This window comes from Rhopalosiphum maidis, chromosome 2 (genome assembly GCF_003676215.2).
Source record: "Rhopalosiphum maidis isolate BTI-1 chromosome 2, ASM367621v3, whole genome shotgun sequence".
Taxonomy (NCBI): domain Eukaryota; kingdom Metazoa; phylum Arthropoda; class Insecta; order Hemiptera; family Aphididae; genus Rhopalosiphum; species Rhopalosiphum maidis.
Genome location: NC_040878.1, coordinates 11,750,690 through 11,766,290, shown reverse-complemented (window position 1 = coordinate 11,766,290; position 15,601 = coordinate 11,750,690). Strand labels below are relative to the sequence as shown.

The 15,601-nt window shown below is 25.4% G+C and overlaps 1 protein-coding gene across 1 annotated transcript; it reads right to left on the bottom strand.

The window, feature by feature from the left end:
• Positions 1 to 2: 2 nt before the first annotated feature.
• LOC113554351 (general transcription factor 3C polypeptide 1) lies at positions 3 to 13,768 on the bottom strand. The gene is made up of 32 exons (XM_026958153.1): positions 13,237 to 13,768; positions 12,972 to 13,168; positions 12,775 to 12,911; positions 12,465 to 12,711; positions 12,148 to 12,387; positions 11,916 to 12,075; positions 11,654 to 11,861; positions 11,288 to 11,576; positions 10,526 to 10,614; positions 10,350 to 10,449; positions 10,054 to 10,234; positions 9,174 to 9,295; positions 8,873 to 9,110; positions 8,512 to 8,713; positions 8,361 to 8,451; positions 8,105 to 8,279; positions 7,843 to 8,020; positions 6,203 to 6,361; positions 6,006 to 6,141; positions 5,686 to 5,820; positions 5,261 to 5,614; positions 4,497 to 4,708; positions 3,800 to 3,992; positions 3,260 to 3,327; positions 3,032 to 3,131; positions 2,824 to 2,897; positions 2,618 to 2,738; positions 2,315 to 2,520; positions 2,162 to 2,230; positions 1,898 to 2,096; positions 1,722 to 1,824; positions 3 to 186 (listed from the first exon to the last, which is right to left on the bottom strand). Exons 1-32 carry the CDS (start codon positions 13,316 to 13,318, stop codon positions 77 to 79), a joined length of 5,175 nt encoding a protein of 1,724 aa, XP_026813954.1. The 5' UTR covers positions 13,319 to 13,768; the 3' UTR covers positions 3 to 76.
• Positions 13,769 to 15,601: the final 1,833 nt, after the last annotated feature.

The window sequence follows — 15,601 nt, the reverse complement described above, 5'->3', positions numbered from 1 at the left end:
AAAATGCTGTTTTTGGTTTTTATTAAAAATAATAATAATTAAAATTAGAAAAACACTTTACATTCATAATATTAATCTACTTGACATAATCACCAAATTTGTTTGAAAAATATCCAAATCTGATTTCGCAATCAAGAGTTGGTTCCAGTATTATACATGATTCATCTTCCAATCCCTTTACATCAGCTATAAAACAATATTTGTTATTAATTCACACTAATAAAAATATTTATATTTACACAGTGTTATTTTAATATATAATATAAGGAAGTATATTATATAAGTTATGTAAATTAATTCACTCTTTTAATATAGTGAGGTCCACTTATAGACAGTAATATCAGTTTATTTTTGATTATACAGAGTGATCACGATTTAAGGTACTACTAAATATCTCAGCTGGATGACCTTGTATTGGAGTGAATATTTTAGAAGCCCTAGGGGGTACTTAAATACACATTTATTTATGATTTTCAATTTGTTTACATTTTAGGTATGTGCATGTGCAAAACAACTTAAATTTTTTTAAATGGTTTTTTATTTTTAAATATTATATACTCAAGAGATATCCATCCGGACAATGTACGATGAAATTTTGTTAAACATGAACGAATTAACTCAAATAGTCACTTATGTAACTGGGTCAATTTTGTAAATAGAAAAAAACTTTTTATACAAAAAACATTGATAAATAATAATCCATCCCAATATGTAAAAACAATAGTGTTTCTATTTAAAAAATGTAAGTTTAATATCCACTCCTATGTAAGGTCATCCAGTTGATATATTTAATGGTATCTTAAATCATGATCACGTACATCAGTAGAATAAAAAAACTTTGTTTTTTTTTTTTAAATCATTCTTTATAAATATACTTTGATAATGAGAGATTGTTAAATAATGTGTCAATGACCCAATCGTTGAGACTAAAATTGACAATATCTAATTGCAAAGCAATGTTTAAAGCTTTTTTTTTCAAAAATATAATTACAGTAGTAAAAAATTCTAGTTTGTTTAAGTATGATAAATACTCTTCAACATTCTACAGTATAACCATTGTCAACATTATTTCTATTTTGGAAAAGAAGAAAATTTAGTTCTTAATATTCATTAATTTGTTATGAAGTCACAAAAAGCTTTAAATCTGAAGAATTATTTAGGATTCTCATATTCTAGAAAAGTATTTTAAACATTGGCATTCACTTTTTTTAACAAACCAAATAGTAAATACACATGGGCCATTCACAATATGAAAAAAATAATGGTTGATTTATTTATTTTTATCATGATTTATGATTTCTTATTCTTGGAAAACAAATAAATTCCTAAAATAAATGAAATTTTGCAAAATGAGTGTAAGAATTTAAATAAATATTGTTGAGTAAATCAATTTTAAATTGTTATGATTATTTCATAAAAATAAAATAATGAAAATAATGTTTTATATGATTCTGTGATAAGTAGTAACTAAATTTTTTTTAAAAATATTCTTTGGGGTGCAGCTACTGGGTTGACTTTATTATTTATGTTGCCTGATTCCTTATCTCCATACAGTTTGCTTATTGTACAGATTGTAAATTGTCAGATTTTAAATGAATAATCATAATAATAAAAAACATATACTAAATATTCGAACAGTATAAAATGGCTCCTAAATTATTTTTGTAAGAAACTTTGGTTTTTTAATTATTGAAATTGGTCGAATAAATAATTTTACTTACAAAACACCAAGTTATGGTTTAAAGGTGATGGATTGGAAAAAAATGAAGGTCTGCACATATTTTTTATGTGAATCATTTTTATACACTTCAAAGCCTCAAGTATCTATTATAATAAAAGCATATTTTATTATTAAATAATAAGTAAAAAATAAATAATATATTAACAGTATACATACTTCTACAAGTTCCCTAACCACCATTGGCTGTAAGATGGTGCAATAATCTTTTTTCAGGGTTTTCAGGTAAATGCCAGGTTTGACAATTATTTTGGTTAGAACAGAGTTTAAAAATTTCTCCAAAAGTTCTTTGTTGATAGTTAAATTCATTCGGGTCCAAGGACGAATTTTTATGCGATCAAAGGTGTCAGTATTTGTTCTAAATGTTGTATTTGATAATAAGTAAGCAAAAAGAATGATAGTCAGAACATGAGTACTACTTACTCTATTGGATGCTCTTCACGCATCCTTTTGAAAGGTGGGAGTATTGAGTCTGTATCCTCAGAATCTGACCTAAAAATAATTGTTAAATGAAATGTATTTAATTATTAATTTGTGTATTGATGTCATTATTTACATAGTAAATATACAACTCACTCTAAATTTTCATTTTCCATGATTATTGTGTCATAATTAACAGCACTAGACCAATTTTCACTTGGTATTTTTACAAGCCACAAATCCGTAAATTGATAATGCACATACACTGGGGTTTCAATGCCAGCCCTCAATAACAGGTCTTTATCTGTCAGATATCGGACAGATGTTGTAAGAACAAACAAAGACAAATCTTCAAAGTTTTTCTGTCCATATGTAAATAAAAAAATTATATTTTGATAGATCAGTAGAAGAACGAATTACCTTAATTTTATTTTGTGTACAAATTTAACAGTAGCTTACTTTGATTTCTCGTTGCGAAGCACCACATTGTCCCTTGGTATGACAGAACTTGAGAATCTGCATGCATAATTCACTTAGTCCAGTTGTGAGATATTCAATTTGTGGTATGAATGTTGGTCGACTGATAAACATAATGTAAATAATATTATATTTTAGTACAAATGTTAGGTATGTACATTAATATAAAATCAAAATTAATCACATACCAGAAAATATTTTGCGCTACTAAATCAATTTCCTCTTCTATATTTTGTAAAGACTGTTTTAGCTTACAAATAACCTAAAATTAGTAATGCAAAAAATTGATTATTATGAGTTGTAAGAGGTAGAGGTTCATGAACAATGCATATCATAATACTTATAATATTATGATTATAACTTTATGTATTATATGTTAATAAAATAATACTTAACCTCATAATTTTTTAACTGTTTTGTGACAGATGTTATTATTTTGATGTATTCAACTGAATCATTACTGGTCGATAGTAAATCAAAATGACGACTTCTCATACTACAGGAAACAAAAATGGTAAAATATTACATACATATAAAATATTTATAAAGAAATCTAGTATTAAAACAAAAAAATAAATGAAAAATTAGATATATGATTAGTAAAATAGAGCAAATAATAATTACCGTTTTAGAGTGTTTTTCAGGCATTTCGATGCTTTGTCTAAATTTTCATTGGGCATATATTCCAAGTACTGTAAGTAGAAAATAAAAATAGAAAACATTTTTAAAACATTCAATTATCCAAACGGGAGAAAAATTACCTAGTCCCTAGGTATCATTTTTACATTGTTCTCTTACTCTATCACCAAAATAATATTAAATAAATTTATATTTTCAGAAATATACAAAAATTATTATTATAAATATCTAGTAATACACTAATACCCTTTAACTAGATACATATATTTTAGTAACATTTTTATAATAATTTTACTTCATATACTTTACAAATGTATATTGACATATACTCATTTTAAAATCGGTTTCAATTTTTAATTTTAAATAAATTTATATTGAGGTGAATTTAAAGAAAAAGCTATAGTTTAATTTTACATTCTAAAATCCAAAGCATACAAAAGATTTATGATTTAAATTATTGACAATATCATTTTTTCTTAATTTGTAAATAATATATTACATAAAATAAAAATTAAGTTCACTTGCTTTTTTATCAAACTCGATGGAAATATCTACATTATTTGTCAATGACAAACTTGTAAGTGCTGTGCATAGGCCACATGAAGGATATAGTAGTAGAATTTTACGCTCAGAAAGATCTTCTTTGATATTTGAATATGCAATAAACGCACCTCTGTAACGTTCTACATCTTTATTGCCGATTAATGTTGAATAAAACCTATAGTAATAAGACACAGTTTAAATAAATCTATTGATTAACGACAATAAATAATAATAATAATAACTAAGAATCTGAAGTTATTTTGTATGGTTTGTTTTGTTCCTTCATATTTTTTTATTATTAAAAACAAGCTATAAATAAGAATTTATTCATTAATTTTTCTGCCATTTTGGTAAATATTTTGTACTTCATACATTTTATTGCAATAATTCATTTTTATTTATAAATTAATAAAATACTATGTTGTAAAAATCAAAGCCAATTAATGCTATATGAAAATATTTCTATCTGTATAATAAGCAAAAAATTTACATCCATTTTTGGAAAAAAAACACTAGGTAACAAAAATTCTAGATAAATCTACCACTTTGCTTAAGTGAATAATATTTAATAGAAATAGATGAAAAATTCTAAGGAGATATTTTATTTAGTTAAAAATATTTCTGTTACTCATTAAATTATATTTTTAGCATAGTTTTAGTTGATTTTCAAAATACATACTTTGGACCGTAATCATAAGTTCTTGACTGGATAATGTGTGAAGTTGATAGTAAAATTTGTAACGACTCTTTGTGGTATTGACTGCATGTTATTATACTGGAGTCCTTGAGGGTGCTAAAGGACTGTCTCAAAATGTCTTCCGGGTACTGTTTAAATGCCTGCAGGTAGGATAATGAGATCCTCGGGTCTGTACTCTTGTTGCTCAACGAGCTCTGAAAATATCACGACAACAAACACATTCAATAACATCATCATGATTTAATAACAACTAGAAACGTGATTGAAAAAATTTAATACAATTTTTATTTGTTTTTTAATGTGTTAAACTAAATGTACATTTAGGAGATACAAAAAAAATTAATATCAAACAAGTCATTGAAAGGGGAAGTGTTTTTCCTTGCAACCAATCATATTATTTGGTAAAAAATTAATGTATTCAATTTAAACTAAACATTCTATACAAAAAACAATTTTGAGTGAAGAAAAATGAATAAATTGCAGCATCTATTCCTATGAACTAATTTTTTGCCAAAAACATATAGCATATCTATACATAAGTTAATACTGAGGTATCATAGAATGGTATGATATAAATACCTTTATATTAGACTAAACATTTTGAAAATTGTTTTGTGACAGAAAAACATAATCAATGTATTGATGAACAGTTATAAGTCTTTATTTATTTTGAATTATAATAAACAAATATATTAGTTATTTGTTATTTTTATACATAGTTCTAAACTAATGTTTAATAAACTTACATGTATGAGAGAACTGACAATTGATGTGATGATTTCGTTCACAGTGAATATATAATCGATTTCTTGCACAAAGTCTAGTTGGTTGCAAATCGGTTCGGAATAATTGAATTCCATCTCCAGAACGTCAGGTGTAAATTGGTTAGTTGTTTTAACATAGATATCTGAGTCTTGTACAACATCTATTGGCTGTATGACAGCTGATTTTTTACTTTTATTTATTACACTTGAAGTATCTATAGCAGTACCACGTTCACGCAACAAAACTATAAACTGTTTAATGTTAGAAACAATAAGATCCCTCATCGCCTTATATTTTTTTGTATTGTACAGTTCATGTTGTTTTTCAATGTCCTTCTGTAAATAAAACCATATAAATAGTTAAAAATAATTTTTATTAAAATTATAAGATTATAAGCATTAAATACCTTAAATAATTCTTGTATTTCTTCATTATCCTTTAATTCCTTGTACAAGGTATTTACATTAGTTTCTATAGAAGAATGTCGCATTAAATACCGTATTCGTCTCAAATAGTTGTCAATACTTTTAGAACGGTAATACTAAATATAAAAATATATATTAAATAATTTAAAAAGAATAATTAGTTTTAAATTAATAGAATCCCTATGTACAATTTAAGATAATGTTTTTAAAGCAGTGTGTACTAGATATTAGAAAAAATTGTTATTTAAAAGTTAATTAACAAATAAAAATGAATACAAATCAAATATTTATCTTTACATACTTTTCCAAATATTGATTTGAACATATCTTTAATACCATAAGAAAGAAAAGCATGCGATTTAACTTTTTTAATGAGCATTGTACCCAATTTCCAAAATAAAAGTACTTGATCCTCAACTGCTGTCCACTTAAATCTCCTGTTATTAAGTTATAGATAGTTAAAATTTTATAAGGTTGTTTAACTTCATAAATACTCACATTGTATATAATTGATTTTTAGTCATTTCTGATTTTTTCTTTTCTTTTGCTTTATGTTTTTTTATTCTCTGCATTAATAAAAGATTAAGTTTGGTTTTTCTTCTAGAAGCTGACATTGTAGATGATTTTTTTTTTAAACTCCAGTTGCGAGCAAGGTGCCTAAATTAAAAACATTTAATTAGTTATACACAAAAGGAATTTGATGTTGAAAAAAAAAATGTCAAACGAATAATATTTGGTTAATTTATATACCATATATAATAATTTGTAACAGAAGTAAATTATATTTTTATGTGAGCCCTACTTGTGGTTTGTTTGTTATTGCTTATGTTTTTTTTTTTAACTCCATTTTTTGCAAACGATTACTGTATTGGATGGAAATGTTTATGTACTAAATAATTTTTGGTGTACTAAACTCAATAAAATAAATAAATGGCCATACAGTTAAATGACTTAGTAATTTGCGAAAAATAGGTATAAAAAAAACTATAAATACTAAGAATTATAATTTTTTAATAATGCAGTAGTCACTCGATAATTTGAACCTCGATAATTAGAAAAACTCCATAAATCAAACTAAACGCTAAGTCCCCAGAGAAAATCTCTATAATTAGAAAAATATACATGTATTCCGGTCCTCTCAATAATTCAAAATGTCTGTCGGTGAGGCACACTCTACAATTTGAAATTTTTTTTCCACAAACCTCTATAATTTGAACTTATATGTAAGTTTATATGTAAATACATATGTATAAAGATTATGTACAATCGATTTAACGTACTCGTAATGAAACTAATAACGATGATGGTTAAATATTATCGTATCTTATCTACCTAATCTAAACTTTAATTGTATCATTTAAGAAAATAAACCTCTGCAATGGGTAAACCGTTATTGAAATTGAATAAAACGTAGTCAGTCACAATAAGGGTCCCATAAAGTATAAGTATTTGTCGATAGACAACAAAAAAAAAGTGATCGCAGCAGTTAAAGCAGGTAAAAAATAAAGATGTTGCTCTACGTTTTGGTATTCCAGCTTCTATGCTTTCAACAATACTAAAACAAAAGGACTATCTTATAACATTAACACCTTATTCATTGCAGATCAAACAGAAAAAATGTGAGTACCCCGATCTGGAAGAATGTCTTATGGCTTGGTTTACTCAATGTAGGCAAAATAATATTCAAATATCAGGACCTATTTTACACAATTTTTCACCTTTCTTTAATTCAAATTTATTTTTTTTTCCTCGATTATTCGAATACTCGGTAAATCGAAAACTCTATAAATCAAATTTTTAACTCGGTCCCCTGAATTTCAAATTATCGAGTGGTCACTTGACATAATTGGTTTTCATTGTTTTTTTAAACATCTACAGATAATTTTAATTAATTTGTCATAAGTTAAAATATTATAATTTAAATCTTAGAAAAACAACATTTCCGTTTGGACTTAATTAGATCATCTCAATTGTCTCAAGGATTAGTTATGAATGTTATAATATTTAATTTTTAATAAATCTTATATCAACTTATTTTATATAATTATGGAATAAATATAAAATATGAGAAACTATAAAGAAAAAAGTAAAAACTCTTTTTAGATTGATAAATTATAATTAAAAATATAAAAATTTACGCAAATAAATGACTGTCAAATCCAGCAGCTCCTTTGCTATCACCCGGTATTGTGCCATCATCTTGGGACACAGCTTCTAATGGACTTGTAGGAGCACACGCTAGATCTATGGCTATTTTACTTCTGTCAATGATTTCCCTTCGTTTAGGTTTATTCATAGCATTTGAAATCCTATATCCTAAAATGATAAAATACTAAATGGTTAATATTTAATCATATGAGTATTAGTAAAGTATTGGTAGTTATAACTTGTACATTTTACCTAATGGTGTATTTGTACAAAAGTACCAAGTATCCAACCAAAATGTTTCTAATTCATAATTGCTGTAAAATTCATAAGAACGTTTTTCATAATCCATATCAGATATTCTATAATAGCTGGGGCTACTTTTCACAGTATTTAACAAACTGGCTCGTCTATTCAAGTATGCATAAATCTAAATAAATAGTAAAAATATTATTAATTTGGTCATAATTTCTTTTATTTATTTTCTAACATAACTTTATTATTTATTTACCAATTCAGTATCTTTGTATGTTTTTTGACCAAACTGTATCAAGCCAATTGTACAAAGTAAGCGTAACACATTTAAAGTATGTCGAATGTGTCTGGAATTTTAAGTGACAAAATTATTCCTTGAACATTTGAATTTAATTAATAAATATTACTTTTTTAATCCTTGAGATAACGTACTACGTACTTCAGACGAAAGTGCCATCAAGGGTAAGTATTTGAACACAGGATGTGTGGCATATGTGACAAGTTTGTCAAGATTTACCTTAGATTTGTTAAAATTTACAATTTTTAACATCAGATCTAATGGCATGTGATGAATAATGTCACCCACAAAAAACCAACCATTAGGATATTCTAAAACATTTCATATAACATATTATAATGATAATTACCCCACTTTAAAAAATAATTAATTAATAAAATTTGTTATAAAAACTAAATATTTAATTTTAATTATAACACAATTAATTATTAGTTACAAAAAATTACATATTAGTATATATTAAATTTTACTTGGATATTTTGGTAAGGGTGGCACAAACATTTTCCAACCAACAGAGGGAAAGTAGACTTTTGGTAGTTGAGCTTTTTCTCCTTGAATTATATCATTTCGATAACTATTGACAGTTGCCTCAGTTTCATTACAAGTATTTAATAAGCTTTCACCTGGATGATCATAAACTAAATAATATAGATATTCATGTAATGATCTCATTTTCATAAATCTCGGAAGTTTAAGCTCTGATATATTCTATAAATAAAATAAAATATATTTCAATGCTTGATTGATTTGAAAATCATTTGTTAAACATACAATTTTTGGCTCTGGGGATTTGTATACAATTAAATTCCATTTTTTGTCAGCTCTAGTTGCTTTCATTGTGTTGTTAAATCTATTCAAGAAACTATTCATATACGAAATGGCCTCTGGGTTTGCTAAATAATTAAAAATAAAAACTTTTTAGAATGATTAAATTTTATAACAAAATATAATATACAATAATTATATTTTAACTATTTTTAGAAAAATAAATATTTTGATTAATGCAAACAAAGAATTTGTTAATATAATAATACATTAAACAAATTATGATTTCTCTTGGTAATTGTATATAATCTACATAACATATTATTTAAAAAAGATACTATAAAAATAGATTTCAAGCTATCACACTCATGTATAATAGCAAATTAAAGTTTAGCAGCTAACGTTTAATTTTGGTTATAGATTTTAATACTAAAATGAATCAATATCATTATTTGTGTTTTAATGGACATTTTTTTTAATATTTTATTTAAAACCAAATTTTAAATATGATAATTATTACAATTTAAAATGCTCATTTTTGACTTAAAAATATAAAATATTGAAATTAACTATGAACTGTTAAACATAAATTTACTATTTTACATACTCATAAGATAAAGACAACAAAGTAGATAAAGTGTCCTTTAACACTATGTAGTCATTATTTGTTATGCAATTATTTGTAATATTAATAAGTAAATTTGTAAAAGTTAAAACACATTTATTCTATGGCTGAGACTTGTAAATTATCGAATAGGGTTGTGCCAAACTGGACAATAAGTTAAAAACATGGGATTATATAAAGATATCTCTACCTATTGAATAGCCTTTACCTTTAAAAAAATTTATCTGAGCAAATTAATAATAATTAAATCATTATACTCACTAAAATCAACATTAGGAGTTCCTATAAATGATTGATTCACAGTTTTTGTATCATAAGTAACTCGATACTGAACAGATTTAAGTTTTCCCAACTTTTCAAAATGACCAACAATCTTAATTAATGTCTTAATATCAATGGTTCCAATAAACTTTGGATTTTCTTTTTCAGTTTCTATAATGTTCTAAAAAAGTAATTAAATTTAAAATTATCAACATCTCTTTTAACAAATATATTTTTATTATTCTCCTAATATTTTAGAAATATTTTAAAATACAACTGATTTGTATAGTATTTACTTTTTTAAGGTTAAGTAAACTTATTATATTATCAACAGACAGCATATTGAATATGATATTTTGTCGAAAATAAAATCTATCAGTCAAACTCACAGTTTGCCTAGAAGTAAAAAAACATAATTAGTATAAAATATTATTTAATTTGTAAAATGCAAAAATATATTTTTTTTGTTTACTTAGATCTTTCATATACTGTTTTGCAATATCCGTGTTCCATTGTTCGTGTAATTGTTTGTTCCATATCAATTAGTTTAGTATTTTCATCCTATATAAAATACAATAACAAAGTTAATTCATATACTTAAAAATAATTTTACATAACACTAATCTTAATCATTATTAATTATTATAATAATTAATTCATTTTGAAGTATTATTATTCATTATAATACAATAAAACAGTTTTTTTTAAATAAACACACATATAATTTTATTTGCTCAACATTCTATTACTATATTGTTATTCATTTTTTTATAATTTTATTTGCTTACACTAACAATAATAATAATAATAATAATTTTAAGTAAATACAAATGAAGAGGAAAAATCAGGAGACTAAAGACCTATATGATAGAGAAGCGATCATCAACGGTATGTTAAAAAGTAGTAGATTGAGATGGGCTGGACACGTGTGGAGATCAGAGAAAATAATTGGATAAGTTACAGAATGTAGACCAAACACAAAAAGATTAAGAGGACATCCCAGACAAAGATAGAAGAATAGGGTGGACAAGGACTTAGAAGAGCTAGGGATTGAGAACGGAGTTGAACTGGCTAAGGAAAGAGATCAGTGGAGACAAGTGGTTGTTACGACAATAGCTTGTAATACGCCATAGATAGATAGAAATATAAATGAAACTATACATTTTTAAACTTTTTTTAAATAGATTATTAAAAATAAGTAAATAGACTATTGAGTTATAAGTTAAATACATACTTGTGCTGAAATATTAATTAATGTATTATTTAAAGTATCATCATTGTCTGTATCTAGATTATTACAGCTATATAAATTCTGACTGGATTCATCACAATATTCAATTTTTATTGAAGTTTGTTCTTGTGTTGTTTTAATAGATATATTTTTTGTGTTATCTTCAGAAATATTGATCGAACAATTATTTATTATATTTTCTATTTTCGGTTCTTGATTTTTGGTTACAAGTAAATTTTCTACTTCAATATTATCATTTGCATATACTGATTTATAACTATTAGCAATATAACTAAAAAAAAAAATAATGTATATATTGGTTTTAAATCTATTTATTATTGATTTTACTAAATAAAAAAAGATAATTACCTAAAAACTTTTGTTCTACCTCGATCACAATAACTTTTAGTTAAATAATTTAAATTTGTAAGCTTCTTCAAAACTCCTTCTAAATTACCATCAGTAGTAAATCTGAAAGCGCGAGATATGTCAGAAAGTGTTACGCCTAAGTCACCATGTTTTTCAATCCATCTAAGAATTTGGCGTTCAAACGTACAATCTTGTTTAAATTCACGACCTTAAATGAAAATTTATTTTTATTTTTGATTATATCTAATTTTTTTATTGCTACCTTCATTAGCAGTTTTGTTCTCATGTTCTTTATCAAGATTTTCTGTATCTTCACTATTCTTTAATTTTATACATCTTACAATCTTTTCATTTTTAGGTTCTTTTTTATATAAATATTCACTTTCAGTAGCATTTGGATATAACTCACGATACTTGAGCATCTGAAATAATAGTTTTTTTTGTCATAGAATTACAATTTTTAACATACATTTAAGTGAATATATTTGTCTTACTAAGTTGGTATCACATATTTTTTTAATCTGAGGTTGCTTAAATGTTTTTGATAAACTAATGTTACATTCAGATTTTACTTGATCATATGAAGCTAATGATTTAGGTTGTGATTTCAAATAATCCACAATTCTTGACACCATAACATCAATCATAGATTGTCGTTTAACAAAAAATCGTTTCAAACTCGAAATGACAATACGATTTGCCACTTGTGTACTGCTTCCAGAAAAAGCAAGTGCCTTTAAATCATATAAAATATTAATGAAAAAACCAAAACTATAATATTTAAAATTAATGTAAAGGGATCATAAGTTACCTGATTTTCTATCAAACCATCATCAGTTAATCGGTTTCTTATATAAGATAAAGCTTTGGAATCTGGAAAAACAGTTCGTAATGAATGAGTACCAAAGGATGCTTCTCCCAAATAACGTGAACGGCCAATCTTCTCTAATACTAAATAATAACGAACTGATATGTTTAAAGTACACTGTTTATCTTCTGGAATTAAAGCTTTTGTCCGTACTTCTTGATTAGCGACTATAACCAAACACCTGCCCCACCTAAGAAATAATACAGCTATTGATAATTTTTCCGAGTTGAATAGTATTTAATAATGTTCAAACCGTTTTTCTGCTTCTTCAACTGATATTTTCCTCGGGAATGATGCTAGATTGAATCTTGTAAAATATTCTTTACATGATCCCATAATTGTACCATCTTCAACAGGGCAATTTGGGTAAATGTCCTGTGGTATATTATCCTAAAGATAAATTTGAATAAGAAGTTAAAGTTTAAATATAAAAATTACTAAAATACATACCGGCTCATATATTGAGCCAAATTCACTATGAATATACTCAAATCGATTAAATATTATCAAAGGATCTCTAGGTTTATCAAGCCTATAAAAATCTATATTTTTTAGACAAATTACAAACGACCATATAATCTTTTTAATTGAATCATCGACTGGTTTTAAGGGCCAACTACAATTGTTTGATAATCTCTTGCACAAAGCTATTAAACAAAATATATATATTAGAACAATTAAGCAAGACAAGGTATTGTTCAGTAAGAGCTTTTACCTTCGATAGTAATTCCATCTAAACCCTCAAGTGCTATTTCATCCAAAATAATAGCACTAAAATCTTTTTGAAATCGGTGCATATTTATTGGTATATTGTTTTAAGGTCTGATTATTGAAGCTTGGCTAAGTACATAACATATCACCAAAAACGATAACACACACCAAATTTTTAAACTAAATTAATTTTCTATGCGATTATTCATTCATTTAAATTCGAGCATTGGATACAAATAACAATACTATTATGATCTATTACAAAATAAAATTATACACTGATATAATTAGGTAGATCATGTTGGTATTTTACTTGTAAAGCACAGACGATTTAAGATTAATTGTTCCATATTTTAGAGAGTAATTAATTATAAGGAATGGATACCGAAATGCCGAGTGCCTACATCCTAAGGAATACAAATAGTATGGACAAACGGAAGACGAAATTACGAAGTAGAAAAATGCTATAGAATTTATTGTGAGTGGTGACAGTTATATCTTGACTGTTGAACTTGTCTATGAACAGTACCAATGAACACAACTGTGGAATTAGTGTGAAATACTGCTATCTTTTATTTACAATGATTAGCGACTACCACGATGTAGATAAAACTCTTATCTTACTTCGTTACAGTTACCACGGTTTATTATATCTTGAACCGTGGTGATTATATAATTATTATTATTCATATTCTATAGAATCAAATAATATACGTAATACCCATTGACTAAGATGAAATATAGTAGATAGTATAAATACTATAAATATAGTACTATAGTATTTATAGGATTATTTCCTTTTTAAATAAATCCTTTTATTTTATAAACAGTTGTTCCAACGACAATATTGTTTTGTTATTTTGTCTATTTTATATGGTTAAAGTAAGTTATAGCAATAAAAATATGTGTTTGGAATAACAATTTACCAAGAATATTTAAAGTCCACAATCAACTCCTGGTTGAGGATGCCTGGATGCTCTTGATCCAGTGGCGTAATTACCGCAGGGACAATAGAGGCAGTTGCCTCTGGGCGCAAAATAACAAGTACAATAATATTAGTTTTGTATAATTGTAAATTTATTTTTATTTAATTGAAAACAAAATATTTAATGTGATATAAGTGTGATTGGGTTAATCTTACAAAAAAAAAAAAAATATAAATTTGGTCATGCAAAGTTTTAATGACAGAAGTCGAAGAATCAAATTTATATTAGGTAGGGCGAAAAATATATTTTGCCTCGGGGCGCTGATGAGAGTAGTTACGCTACTGCCCTGATCAAAACAAAATATATTTAACAGAACATTTTGAAATTACTAATTAACTTACTAAAACAATAAAAATTATCAAAATAAAAAGTGGAAAAGAGGTCTAGGGTACCCGTAGATAAATATATTCAAAAAACAAAAACAAATAAAAAATAAAGTTTGATCTGATTTTAAAAGTAAAAAAATTAATTGTCATACATATTACGCTCATTAATCATTATACATTAATGAACAATCATTTAAAAGTCTCCTTAGGGTAAATGGTAAAAGATCACTTATAAAAGATTATAAGTTATAAGCATCTCATGCTAGAACTAAAAATCTAAAAAATATACAAAAATAGTTATTTTTCATAGGTGTTTGAACAAAATTATGTATTTTAGCAATGAAAACGATGTAAATTATTTTGTAATAAGTCAAAAACATTATTCGTTGAAACTAAATAGGAAACATTTTCACACATTATTATGAACCATACTATACGCAACGAAATTTTCAAAATATGTTGATTTATTTGAAGATATTATTTATTCATAATAATCATAATGTGAAACTATTTTCAAATTTTTACGATAATTATAGAAAAATGTTATTAACTTTTGAGTAAATAATAATAGCATAATATGATGTGAGTATATATAGGTACTATCACAATAATTAAATTCAGCCGTATCGAAAAAAAAATGTGGAAATGCAACATTGCAACACACTTGGAGATATAGCCTAATAGTCTGTAGACGGTCTTCACTCAAAAGCATTTTCTATACAAAAATTTATTATTGAAGTCAAATTTAACACGCCCATAACAACAACCCACTCAAGATCTTATAAATGGCACAATGGTACCCATTTTCCAAACTTTTTGATCAAATAATTTCTAATCGACATAAAAAAAATATATATATAATTTCACATGCCTCTAATAGCTCAAAAAGAGTCGAATAATTTTGAAAATTTTATCTTAAAGGTTCAGTGGAAATTTCAAGTATCTATAATTCTTTGTTTTTAATTTACAACCAATTTATTTTGTTTAATATTTCACTTACATTAAAATTCCAGTTTTCCTTCATTTTTTTTTTATTTTTCAAAATTACAAAAAAAAA